Here is a 14,117-nt window from a genome sequence, read left to right on the forward strand (position 1 = left end):
AGCAAATTAGCCAAAGCACTCAAAACAACTGAATTATTGTTTTAAATATATCCACATGGAAAACTTGACAGGGTGGGATGTCAGTGAGCAAGTACGCCTGTGCTCCCTGCCCCGCTATCATCCCACCTGCTCGTGGATGCTCTTACTCTGAAGCCTGTGTGAAGTTACAATTCACATACTGAATCTTTCTTGTGACTTGCAAAATGTTACACCAAGATGCCAGCTACTCTTTTAGATCCACATACACACAAGTCCAAAATCATATGAGGCTTCACAACAGGTTCTCAACTCTACATATATACTGTATTTCCCAACGAAAACCTCAGTAAAAGCGTTATCGTAAGAGCATCTACTTTTACCTGAAATTGAAAAAACAGTTACTGCCAGCAAAGAACAAAAGTGGGCATACATTGTTCCAGAAACACAGACATTTGTGCAGAAAAACAGCAGAATCACATGCACCAACAAAACATACACAATGCCTAGAAGGTGAAGACACTTAATGCGGCTGTCACAGTATTGCTTACCAAGCTTTTCATATTTGAAAACAGAGGCTACAAAGCTTTCAGCAAACACTGCAGTGCTATATGAGATACACAGACACCACTTTTTTTTTCCCCCATTTTTTTCTTCATACTCATCCAGAAGAGAGCAGCACCATGGCACCACACTGCCTGTCCTTCTGAGGGCAGAGATGCAAAAAGATGGACCCCCACTACCACACGTCCCTTCAGAGAGAAATCCTCCAGGATCCATTAAAATATTGTTATACAACCTGACAGACGCCAAAAAATTAGTACAAGGTAATTCTGCGTAAAACAATCGAGACACAACTGGAGGTCCCAGGAACAAAACAATCCTGAAAAGCCCGATTTCTGCCAGCAGGGGGAAGGAAGGCCGAGCTGCAAGGGCTCTCCCGCCCAGGTCACCGCCTGGACCCCCCGGGGAGCAGCCGGCCACCGCCCCGCGTTTTGGGGGGGGCCATTTTGTGTCACCGCCCCGCGTTTTGGGGGGGGGGGGGCATTTTGTGTAACCCCCACCCCGCGGCGGGGACGTGGAAGGCGAAGGCGCGCCGTACCTGGCGGCGCTGCGGGGGGAGCCGCTGGCGCTGCGGGGCGCCGGGCAGGACAGGGCTCGCCATCTCCTCAGGGGAGCCAAGCACGGGCGCAGCGAGGCGGAGGAGGAGAAGGCGACGGCCGCCATTTCCCTCCCGCCGACCACGAAGCGCAGCCGCAGCCCGGCGGCGAAGGGAGGAGCACTGGGCAAGTAGCGGGGCCGGGGGCGGGCTCGGAGGAGGCGCCGATGGCTCTGACTGGGGCAGCGAGGCTGAGGGGCGAGGCGAGGCGGCAGCCCGGGAAAATTAAAAAACGGAGAGGTTGAGCCTCTGGTGAAGATGCCACCTTGCTGGGCTGAGGGGTTTGAGGTGGAAAACTCCTCAAGAGAAGTTGCGAAGGGCGGGTGACGCCTCTGGGTTTTGCCCTGCTTGGATCCTGTGAGCTGCTGTTCCCGCCAAAAGGTGGCGCGGCAAGCCCGGCCGCGAGTCGGAGCTGCTCAGGCAAGCACAGGATCGCAGAAATGTTTAGTGTGGAAAAAACCCTTAAGGTCATCGAGCCCAACCATCCACCTAACACTGCCAAGGCCACCACTAAACCATAGAATCATAGAACCATGTCCCCAAGCACCACATCGACACGTTTCTTGAGTACCTCTGGGGATGGCGATGCCACCACTTCCCTGGGCTGCCCCTTCCAAGGCCCAGTCAGCCTATCTGTGAAGAAATTCTTCCTAATATCCAATCTAAACCTCCCCTGGCACAAGTTGAGGCTGCATTCTTGCATGCTATCACTTGTCACCTGAGAAAAGAGGCTGACACCAACCTCACTATAGCCTCACTTCAGGCAGTTGCAGTATGATGCCCCGCATAATTCTCAGGTACGTCCTCTTGTTTTCCCAGTGGAAGTCTCATGGACTTCCTTGTGATTCATATATTAGTGCTTTCTGTCATATTTTATTGCAGATTTTTCACTACATCCAGAAGAGAACTAAGCAAGATCTGAAATAGTGTACACAAAGCATGCCAAAATAGTAACAGCAATCTTACCTGCAATACTGAGCCTACCTGAGAGTTGGCAAATTCCTTTATGAAACTGGGGAATGCTTTGCAAATGATACAACAGATTAGTATGGCAGTTTCTGCTATAGCACTGGCAAATTTTTTGATCACTTAGATGTTCACGTAAGGGCCATGGCTTAGGTGCTTACACAGAAGATGTATGTACTGTTTTTTAATGAGGTATCATCCTAGAATGTTGTTCACTTTCAGCCTTGTGTATATTATTTAGATCTTCCCCTCTAGCTTGCCATCTCTTATTTTATGTACAGTAGTAACACCATCTAGCATGTATGTACTACAGTAATTGTAAAGCTTTCTTGAAAAGCACACTTATCTGAGATTCATTGACACAGTTATAAACACTGTCTCTTATTTCCATGATTATTTTTTGTCACTACCCTGTTTGGAGAGAACTTAACATGTGAGGATATAAGAATTCTCATGAAAATTTATGGTCCTAAACAGATACCAAATCTTTAAGACATAATTAGATTAGATTCTAAAGCAAAATACTGATGCTTATGTGCTGCTGGGAAAGGAAAAAATGTATTTCCTTTTATTTCCTTTCAGGTAATCCTGAAAATGAAGTAGGTTACTTGAAAGATATATATATATGTACGTATATATATAAAGCGGAGGTAATATATTAAAAGAAAGAAAAGTTAAAGAGGATAACAGAGAACATGACAGGGAACTGAAGAAAAAAATAACACAGTACTAAAAATTGGTATTACAGAGAAGAGAATTCTGTCAAAAGTTTCCTTTTGTCAAGGAAGAAGAACGTTGTCCACTCACTTTTTTTTTCTTCTTTTTTTTTTAATGTATGGTGTATACTTGATGACAAAATTTGGAATTGTTGCTGTTAAAGATTTCCACAGACAAAATATCCAACAAATATTTCTCTCACTAGTTAGTACACTAGAAAAGTGGTTTTATGATAAGTATTTTTGGTAAAATTTGCTATTCCAGTTGTGACTGAAAAACTGTTTTAGATCAAAAGTACATGAGTTACAGAGCATTTGGCAAATACAGGTGAGTATATTCTTATATTCAGTGATGATAAACACAACAACAACAACAGAAAAAGAAAGTTATCTACTATCTTTTGCAAACTCATCTTTTATATCAGTTGGACTCCTGCAATTCATATCAACCCCTAAAGACATATAAAACCAGGTATTCGATACCCAGTAATATGAGGATGAAACCTTTTTTCTTGTCCATAGTTGCCTAGTTAGGCCTTAGACCCTATTTAAGTTTAAAACTAAAATATCACGAGTTGTTTTTTTTTTAAAATAAATTAGCTTTTGCATCATATTGGCCATCTCAGCTTTGACCTTGAGGCTACATCTATTAATAATTACCAAAAAAAAAGCTATTTATATCAGTGGTTCGCACCACTGCCTTTTCCTATCATTCCTGGAAAAGGATAATCTGAAAATCCATGTCTGCTATAACAATACTTCAATCTAACAGCTCCCAAAGCAAAGCCTACAAAAAGTGACCACATTGCTATTGCTAAAGGTGCACTGAATACATTACATAGAAAACCTTATATAAATACTACAATAATAAAAAATAGTAGCATATTGTCCACACTGAGCTGATGAAATTGGTACAAGAGACAAAGCTGAAAATATGCCATTTTATTTGCCTAACAGTTAAAGTGAAGTTAGGCATTGGCAGCTGTGAAAAGGTGGGTACTCTTAACAGGTTGCTTCAGAGCGTGTTATACTTTGTGTGTTTTTATGTGCAAATGATAACAGGCTATAATTTTAAAATACTGCTTTGGGTATTAACAATCCCATCAATCTAAAAATATCTCTTAATAGTTGTGTCTAAATGGGAAGTTGATTTTTTATTATTATTATTTTTTTTTGGTATGAAGCCATATCACCCTTCTCTCATCTTGTAAAAACCCTTATCAGGAAACGTAGCTTAAAAAAAAAAAAGTTGAATAATTTCTTTTTATATAATTTCTTATTATATCCTGGAGGAATATTATATCTTTGTTCACTGCTCTGTTTTTTTCTTCTCTTTTTTGTCTTCCCAGCTGCTGTGTATTTGTGTAAGATAAAGAGGCTGAGAAGAACCACTTTTTTTTTTTTTAAAAAGAAAAAAAATGAGGCTTACTTTAGGAAAAAAATAAAAACATTTTTCCTCTTAGGCAGCTTTGTATTTAAAGAAAATTATTTATTTACTTATTTATTTATTTAACTTTCCAGCCATTCTTTACTATCTCTACCCCCCTCCACCCCTCGCCTCTATTTTTAAAGAACACCGATATTCTGGATGAATTTATTTCTGTACTTGCACAAAGGGATGTGCTTTTCTTCCCTGGTTTTCGAGGTCATGCTGGAAACTAGCCACCAGGAGGCGGCATTTCCACGCGTTAGTCTCGGTTTACGTTGTTGCCTCGTACTGGCGTCTGCTGGTTTTTAGGATCTGGAAGAGAAAAACGAACCTTGAAGCACAGGCAGTCGTTCAAACCCGCCTTTTCCTTATTGTCCTGCAACTAGTAAGAGTCTTCAGGCTACCAGTCCACACAACATGTTTAGAAAAATCTTGGCTCAAGTACACAGTTTTAAGTCATGAATTGAAGAAACAAATACCTTGCCAAGTCTATTTTAATGAAAATTTTTTATCTTAGTTACTTTGACATACCTTTCTTAGACGTCAAATCAGTAAATCAGTGCTCTCAGAGCACTCAGGAAGGCTTGAGCCCTCACAGAGCGATCAAGTTTATGGACAGATTGGGATCAAATTTTGAGCAAAGTTTCTGGTGTTACTTTTAAAAATTAAATACAATAGGGATAATTAACCACAACAGTATATGTTTATAATGCTTTTCACAAACTTTATTGGATCCTCTAAATGCATGTTTGGATGGAGAAACAAGGAAATTATTTTGATTTGATTTTAAATCATACAACGGTCCGTCCTACTACAAAACCATTAATACCTAATAATAACTACTATTATTATTACTAATAGCTATTCCTAAATAGCAGCAATACCCAGATTCTGTAGTCTATTTGCAAAAATACATAATAGTTTGACTTTTTCATCATTTTTTATTCTTAGCCAAAGAATCCAAGTAGCCTGTTTGAATCACAAGGAATGTAAAATGTGCTATAAATACACGCAGATTCTGCTCAAATGGTGTGATTTCCCAGTCGAGTTTAGATTGGGTAAATTTGCAGTAGTCTGCATACTTGTTCTGCCACAACTCTTTTTGAATATCTTGGCTCTGTACTTACAACTCAGCCCAAGTGAAAACAAGGTATCTAGTCAGTGCTGCCGCTCCTTGCTATGAGTGCAACAGCAGGAAGCATGGATTTTCAGCCTTGGAAAGCTTCTCTTAAGCTTTGTTGACATATGTTAATTGCATTTGTATTCTTTTTATGTTATTTCCAAATAATCATTAACAACGATAAACATTGCCGAGACTTAGCATGTGGTTTAACGACACAGCATAAATTATTTCTGATAAAGGGATCTTCCCATGGGTCTTACATTACAGGTTGTTCTCAGAAAAAAATGCCCATGAAAATTATTTTTCTGACAACGTACATCAACAGAACATAAAACCAGCATTAAATATTGATTTTTACTTCAGTATACTCATATAGTTAGCACTGTTACTGAAGCGAACATGTTGTTATGAGTTTACATCAAAGTAAGTTTTCACTGAAGTCTCCAGCATACCCATCTAGTTATCTTCATTCTTGTCACTTGCTAAACTGTTCGTCAGCTGTCTTTGTTTTTGAAGCCCCTAGAACTCATCTAGCCACTAGACAGCTATGTTTTTTGGCAAAACACTCTTTTGTTCACCATCCCAGGATGTAGCTTTATCTCCAGTTTATTTATATCACTCAAAAAAATGGAAATTCTAAAGACACGTCACAATTTTCAACAGCTTTTTCAGGTCAAACATTTAGAAAAGATGTTGGTATAGCTACAGTTATCTGTATGAGAATCTAAGCTCATGGCATTTGCTTTATGAAAATATATACTGTCCCAAGTCTTCTACAAAATTATAGACATTCCAAAATACCTGTCACATGCATATTGCAGTTACTATTGCCTTATATACCTCAACAGTTTCACCGTCTTTTATGGGAGGGAATGAGTGACTTGGCAGCAGTAATGTGCCAGTGGTACAAAGTTCCCTTTTTTTTTTTTATCTGGGTTTTTGGTTTTTGTTTTGTTGGTTTTTTTTAGAGGCACAAAATTTCTGTCGAATACAGGATTGAAATTCCATTGCTGACTATTCTTTTTCCTTTCAGGCAAGGACAGATGGTCCCTTCTCATGTTTCATTTCTGAGGGCTGAGAGGTGTTTCCTTCTGAATGCGCAGCAGAATGCTGGTCTTTATGGCTGAGGTGAGTAGCTGATCAAACATGATGAACAGGGCTGCAAATGGCTTAAAGCTATCTGGGAAAAAAATACAAATACTGTGGTGGGTGGGGGCTGCAGAAAGACACAGGCAGATTAGAATTGCATTGCCAAGTTAATCTCTGAGCACTCTTCTTTCTGGAAGATACCTTGATGTGCTGATGGGGATTGATAAATCGGAGTCCAGGGACCAAGGGATTTGGGTGCATCACTGTTGGAGAGCTTGTGTGCTGGCAGCTGTCTGTGATCACCAGGAGAATTACAGGAAAGCACTTAAAAGAATCTATGAATATGTGCAGCTGAACTTGGGTGTTCTCTCTTTGAGAGAAGGGCATGGGAGAAAGCTTATGAAGAAATTTCTTGTAATGTTCTGCTTTGCTTTAAGTGTTAAAAAAAATGAGGTCTATCTTAAATGATTGCATGGTAGTAGAAATATGGTTTAATACACTTATGATGAGTGCACTGTTCCTGGAAAGCAGAAAACACTGGTCAAAATCAAGGTGCAATCTGGTATATTACACAAAAATGGCTGGACAATGAATAAATTGGTCTTTTAAGAGCAAGTCTGTAATCAGTGTGTTTCTCAGGATCTACATTTTTTTTCTTTCTCTGTATTTTTAAAAAAACTTCATTAATATAATTAGATTTTCCTTGTTCTTCAAACTGGACTATTTGCCACTTTAATTTAGATTTAGACTTAATTTAAAGTTAATATTCAATGAGGAGGAGAGGAGTAGCCAACTTCTTGAAATAAAATTAGCTGGTGTGGGGTATATCATATTTATTGTCTAGGTACTACAGAAACAGCGTTTTTCTGGAAACTGATATGAATCCAGCACTTTATTGAAAGGTCACCAATATAATAAAAGTTATAGAAGAATGTATGCAAAACATCCTAGAAACAATTATCAACAATCCATTAATGAGGAGCAACAAATATAGGTATCAAGTACAGCATCGTACCTGAGATTACATATTTCGGGTAGGTATCAGAAGTAAAGCTGTGCTGCTAGCAGGTAAGATGATTACTAAGGAACCTCTGGGCTGGGCTGAAAAGTCATATTTATGCCAACGCACCAATCAGGAAAGATAAGGACAAATTTATCCTTAGTATAACTCTCTTAGGTTAGTGGATGACTTTTGCTTATGATGTCACCTGTTTCACATATAAAACAAAGATGTTTTATCTTCTCTGTGCAAAACCATTTCTGTGCAGAGCATAAGAACCTGCTTTTTTTGTTTAGCCTGACTCTGGAAAGGAAACCCCTTTAACTACAAGGCCTTCACTGAGAATGTGTTTTGCTACTTCACTGAAATAGTACTGGCAAAAAAAAAAAAGCAAAAACCAAAGCCTATAATAATTGTTGCTGGTTTGTCAAGTGAGTTTCTACGTGCTGTTCAGCTCATTTTGGGAGATACTTTCTGTGTTGAAGAGGATGAATGCATCTTCACGGAAGCAGGCATCCCTCTATTTTTAAGGCTAAATAGAGTGTTCTTTACAAGAAATTATCCTGGCCTCCTACAGAGGTCATTACAGAGAACAGACACATTATGACAAAGACTTACTGTGCTGAGGGGGAAGGCTCCAAAGAGGCAAGGAAAAACAATTGGCTGGGAATTAATTCCATGGCTTAAAAAGGAAAAGAAGTTAACTAAAACCAGGTGATAGCTACAGTGTGCCACATGCTTTTGAAACCTCTCTACATTCTGACTTAACATCCCATTTCCAGGGAACACGGCTTAGTTCAGGAACACAGAAACCAAAACCAACCTCTTAACTCCAGCCAAAATAGTGTTAGCAGTGCTCTATAGTTAATTATCTTGGGAGTGGCTGGAGTAGCTATGGAGGATTACTTCTCAATTCGCTCTTGGCAGAGAGATGGACTCACTAATTTCCAAGATTGTTTCTGTCTCTAATTTCTCCTAGTTTCCATCCCCACAGTGAAAATAACAGAAAATGTCTTTATTTTGTTTCTGATTCATGTACAGGTACAACAGTTACCAGCTATTTGCTATTTTTAAATTGTTTTTACCTTCAGATGAAAACTCTGAAATGCAAATTTGAAGCAATTTTAAGTGCTGCAAACTCAGCATTTATTTTTCAGAACTGGAGCAAGTGGTGTGCTCAGGTAACCTAGAAAGCCGATGGCATCCTGGCCTGCATCGGGAATAGTGTGGCCAGTGGGACTAGGGAAGTGATTGTCCTGTTGTACGTGGCACTGGTGAGACTGCATCGTGAATACTGTGTTCAGTTTGGGGCTCCTCGCTACAGGGACACTGAGTTGCTTGAGGCTGTGCAAAGAAAAGCAATGTGGCTGGTGAAAAAAACTGGAAGAGAAGAGTTATGAGGAGTGGTTGAGGGGGGTGGAGTTGTTTAGTATGGAGAAAAGGAGGTTGAGGTGAGACTTCATCAGGCTTTACAACTAGGTGGAAGGAGGTTGCAGCAAGGAGAGTGTAAGTTTCTTTCCTCAGGTGACAAGTGATGGGACATGAGGAAATGGTTTCAAGTAGTGCCAGGGGAGATTAAGATTGGATATTAGGAGGAATTTCATCATGGAGAGGGTGGCTAGGGATTGGAAGGGGAGCCCAGGCAAAGTGGTGGAGTCCCCATCCTGGAGGTATTTAAGAGATGTGTGGTCATGGGACGAAGGGACATGGTTTGGTGATGGGACTCGGTAGGCCAGGTTGAACTTGATGACCTTGAAGATGTCTTCCAACCGAAATGATTCGATGATTCATATGGTAGCAGTAACCATCTTTGAGTACTCCTCTAGAGTAAGTAATTTCTAATTTCTCAAAGTATTCTGCTTCCAGAGTCTGCAACTATGGATAACAAAACAATTTCCTAGCTGTTCCTTGAAATATTTTTTTTTTTCAGCTAATCAGGCTTATTACAAAACTGTGCAAAGACTATCACAGTAATCACCCAAAGCTGGAACTTTAAATGGAAACCCTCCTTCCAGTTCCACGTTTCATGCCATGAAAAACAGCTGCAAGGGTTCAATCCAGTTTTAATTTGCAAAATTAGGCTTAATGTGACTGTGTGTGTTTGACTATCTATAGGCATATATTTGAAGTTTGGAGAGTACTGTCAGGCTTATCTTTCTTTATGCTTAGTACTTTTAGAGTTGCAAGAACTGATGACAGAAGGTCCTAGGTCGCATGGAGACTTTGAAAAAAAGGGAGGCTTTTTATGTCTTGTTTTCCTAGCATTTATTGTTGGGCAATGTAGTCCCATGCTTCAAGTTGGGTGGGAGGCAAAAGTCCAGGGTTGCACAAGAACATATATTTCCATTGCTGTTTTAGTAGATTAGCTTGTATGTGAAGAAAACATACGACATAGAGAAGGAGGGAAGAATTGCAGCAGTCTTCACTGATCCACAATTTTCAAAAACAGCGTACAAACTAGCAGCTGTTCCAAGTGGTAAATTACCTCTGTCAGCTCTTTAGGGAAACTGGTTGTTGGCAGATTTTTTTGCCCCACTCTTTGATGTGTACCAGGTAGTCAAAGTAAAAATTCTGCCGTGGAGACTTGTGATTTTGCAAACGGCAAAGTTGAGTGGTCAAGTGAAACTGGATGTAGCTCTGTCTGGAATTTGTGCTACTTCTGAGACAGCGTTGCTAACAGGACAGTGATGCACTAAAGTCTGTTGAGTGGTGGCCAGTGCAGGCAGGACTTTCTCAAGGGTGTGGAGAAGGAGCAGAAATCTCAGGTCACCTGTGAATTGCAGGAAAGGAATGGTGGGGCAGAAGGCAGGAGAACACGCAGCATATTCATGGATGTGGATTGGTGCTGCCAAGGTTGGGGATGGAGGTTGCTTACCTGTGGCAGTTCCCAAGTGCCAGTGATGGAAACAGCTTTTTATATACCTGGGTTTGTTTTCTCCTTGTTTATCAAGACACAGAGTGCTTTGGTGTTGCAACACAGTAAGGCATCACCTATACTTGTGCCTGTTTTCCACAAGAGAGATGAGGAGGGACTAAATCCAACTTCTCTTAACTGTGGCAGACTGCTGAGTGAAGTACACATTAATTTCGTAAGAACAGCCACTCCAGATGGGATGGAAGACCCACCCAGCCCAGCCTTCTCTCCTTTGATGGTAGCTAAAAACTTACTTCTAGAAAAGAATAGACCAAGTGTGGGGCAAGAATTTCCCAGAATTGCCCCTTTACTGCCAACAATTCGTGTTCCACAGACTTCCTGAGCTAGTCTTTAGATTTTTTCTTTTTTCCATATGTCTACACATTATCCATAGGAGACACTTGTAAGCTCCTAATATTTGCAACATCCTTGGCTATGACTTAGCCACATGTTATGTGATTAACCACCTTTCTTTGGTTTCCAGCTCTTTGCTGCAATCAGGCTGCTGAGCACATCTGTGTAATTCTGAGGCATTAAGACACAAGAGATTGAATGTGGGCTACTTGCTTTAGTGGCCTTTCAGTATAAATGTCTTTTTGTGGCATTGCTCTAAACAGAATTTCCTACACTCGTAGGGCTGTTGCAGTGCTCTCCCAGGAGAGCCATGTTTGTCGGTCTAACCTAAAGGACTGGATTTGGGGCTTTCCTGCCCCTCACGCAATAAACCAAGCAGCCATGCATCCCTCTGGCATGCCCTGTGGAGCCTCTATCACAGTAAATCCATGTGATAAAATTTGTGTGTATTAAACCCTGAATGCTTTTAAGCAAACCACTTAAGGGTAATTGTGAAAATAAACTGAACGAGAAATGAGTAAATTGCAGGATACACAAAGCAGAAGTGTGTAGTTTATTTCATAATTGTTTCTGTATTGTTGTATTTGTCATAACCACATAATGCTGTATCAGGCTTCAACAGATGTAGTAACCAGGCAAGTGGCACTGATCCAAGAGAATAATGGGAGCCGTTCTATTTTGCCCAGTGTCTGTTTAAGGGAGGGTGTGTGCATTTGGCATGACAGCTACATCTAAATGTTTTGTGCAGGAATCAATCCACTCTGTAGCAGACAAATGGGACAGAGTAGAGAACTGAGTGTGTTGATGCGATAAAAAAGTCCTCTATTTACTTTTCTGTGCAAGAATGCTAGTTTTGAATGAACTGAGTAGTTCTTCTGGCTGTTCAGCACAAGTAACTTTCCTTAATGCCCATCTAATCGTGTTTTTATCTCCAAAGGAGATTCAAAACGCAGAGTGTCTCTTACATTTTAAAGAGGGCTTGCTACAACAGAAAAGCTTTGAAGTAAGACACCTGAGTATCAGGCCTCACATGATTCTTATGAGTTTGGAAAGAACTGGTGCACCCTCAGCTCAGCTCTTTGGAAAACCCTGGTGTTACTCCTAAGACCCAGTTCTATACTCCTGGACTGTACCTCTGTCCTCATCTCTGTCCTACTGACTTAACTACTGCCTGTTTGTGGAGAAAGATTTGCGAGATAACGTGTAAAACTTATGCCAGGAGACCTTTTTGCTGCTAGAGATTTATAAAGTATGAAGGAGACCTTTTTGCTGCTAGAGATTTGTAAAGTATGAATGGCTAGCGTAAAGATGGTTGTCAAGGCAAAAGTTAGGAGTGTAATTCATGTGGGGATGCTATGTTGGAGTCATGGTGTGAGGAAGAAAATAGCTTTTAGGAACTAGTATATTTTTTTAATTGCAAGGGACATTGGCAATTATTTGACTGTATTTAAATGTAAGCAGGATATGTGAATCTTTTAGTTTGCCGTCTGTGGTTCCTGGCTTGGGTGGGCAGGAATGATCCATTAAACACAGTGGGAAATTTGCAGTGGAGACTGGCTGAACTCCTTCAAGACAGCTCCAGCTGAACTGGGAAAGAATTAGCTGTTCTATTAAGGTCAACTGCATGATTTGGCGCCACTTGTGGTCTTAAGTATAAAGTGCTGGGGTTTTCAGCATTGAGGTCCAGTAATTCTAAGAAATGTGAATGGTAAAGTTAAATTTAGGGCAAGGTTTTATGTTGGGGTACATTAAACTCTGTGCAATTCATGTTCATTAAGGTTAATAAGTTTGCATAAACGATAATGAACAAGCACATTTACATGGGTGTGCATTCTCTGGTTTAAAAATATTATGTGTGTAGAGAGCTGTTGAATAGTATGTGTGTAGAGAGAACAAGAGCCATTTATTTTAAATCCCCCTTGAAAATGAATTAGAAAAATTCTGCAATTAACAACCTAATTTACACAGTCTGACCACAGTGGGTATTTCCTAAAAAACACAATATCAGTCACCTACACAATGTTCAGCTTCAGCCAGCTGTGCTATACAGGACTTATTTTCACTTTCTTCAGCCTTTCCAACTTTGTGGTAGTGGCACAGCGGTGGATAATGTCTGGAATTTGACAGCTACTTACAAAATCCTTTCGATTTCCTCTTGAGAAGGTGAGGGCAGACACAACTGCACCCTAAAAAAGCTCTGGGAACATAACTATAGGAGCATAAGCCCTAACACGCAGACAAGCTTTTAAATAAGTTGTGTCCAGCAAGTGAGGTAGATGTGCTGGCAGAATAAAAATGCTCCTTATGGATCTGCAGTCTTTGCCGTGGCTTCTTGCAGCACGAATCTCCAAGGTAGCTTTCCAGAGGGATGCAAGCAGCAGTGTTGGTGCTGTCATGCTCCACTGCACCCCCTCACCAAAGATGCAACTTTTCCTGACAGCACAGGGTTTCTTATCTTAGACAAAAATGCTGTCCTGAGCAAAATAATGTTTGTTTGTTTGTTTGCTGTTTTGTTCATTTTATTTTTAAATCTGCTTTCACGTTACTATTTGAGTAACACAACTGAGTCAGGGAGTAAATTTCTTCCATGTTCCTAGATGACTCAACGCTTTTTTACCATTCTGAATATAGATAAAACTAAATATTTGATGATGTGGAAAAAGTCTTTTTCTATTCCTTATACAGTTAAAAGCTTAAGATTTTTTATGCCACTCTTTAATGTATGTTTCAGAAGCATGAAGGAAACCAATCTGAACTGCAGCTTCTTCAGGTCCTGAATGTCAAGCAAAGGGTTTTAAGCACATAAAGATAAGAATAACATAGATGTGATTTATCCTGCTCTGGATAAACTTAGCCAGAAAGGAAATAAGTTCTCAGTGTCTGAAACCACAAGATATTTACAGCAGGGTTCTGTTGCTGAAGTTGAAGCATATGGGCTCTGTCAGTATAGCAAATCAAGAAATCAGATTATTTTATTGTTAGTTTCTGAGTTTTGTAAATACAGTTACACTATTTAACTTCTTGGGTAGGTGTTAAAGTAGAAGACGATAGCTATTTTCTGAACTGTAAGCCATTATGTAGAATTCGAATGATTCTGACCCTCTTTGAATTGATGCACTTCAACAGAATCATCTAAAGCTTCAGAGAGCAACACTCTCAAATGCTGAGCCAACCGAAGGTGTTCCTGGTGCAGTTAGTAAGGGTGTTAAAGTTCCAAACAGATGATAAACTTTAATGTCCATGTCTAATAGCACTGTAAAAACTCTACTTGTTCTGGAAGTGACACCTTGCTTTTCTAAACAGAGAAGCATGAAGCCAAACTAGAATGGTATAACTGTGATATTACTAATTGTATTGGGATTGTTACAGATGTGAAACTGGGCTTTTTCTT

At 40.1% G+C, this 14,117-nt stretch overlaps 2 protein-coding genes across 7 annotated transcripts in view; one reads left to right on the forward strand and one right to left on the reverse strand.

The window, feature by feature from the left end:
• Nucleotides 1–1,213, reverse strand: part of MTHFD2L (methylenetetrahydrofolate dehydrogenase (NADP+ dependent) 2 like) — a 38,231-nt gene extending 37,018 nt beyond the window's left edge. For all 6 annotated transcript variants that reach the window (XR_014584408.1, XM_083836072.1, XM_083836074.1 and 3 more), the window contains exon 1: nucleotides 1,079–1,213. Coding sequence is in view for 5 of the 6 variants with exons in the window: in XM_083836072.1 (XP_083692198.1) it covers nucleotides 1,079–1,203 (125 nt within the window). In the remaining variant the exon portion in view is untranslated. The remainder of the gene's footprint in view (nucleotides 1–1,078) is intronic.
• RASSF6 (Ras association domain family member 6) overlaps nucleotides 1,143–14,117 on the forward strand; it is a 133,500-nt gene continuing 120,525 nt past the window's right edge. The window contains exons 1-2 of the mRNA XM_083836080.1: nucleotides 1,143–1,262; nucleotides 6,403–6,497. The gene's annotated coding sequence lies outside the window, so the exon portion shown is untranslated. The remainder of the gene's footprint in view (nucleotides 1,263–6,402; nucleotides 6,498–14,117) is intronic.

Source organism: Anser anser, assembly GCF_964211835.1.
Source record: "Anser anser genome assembly, chromosome: 4".
Classification (NCBI taxonomy): Eukaryota; Metazoa; Chordata; class Aves; order Anseriformes; family Anatidae; genus Anser; species Anser anser.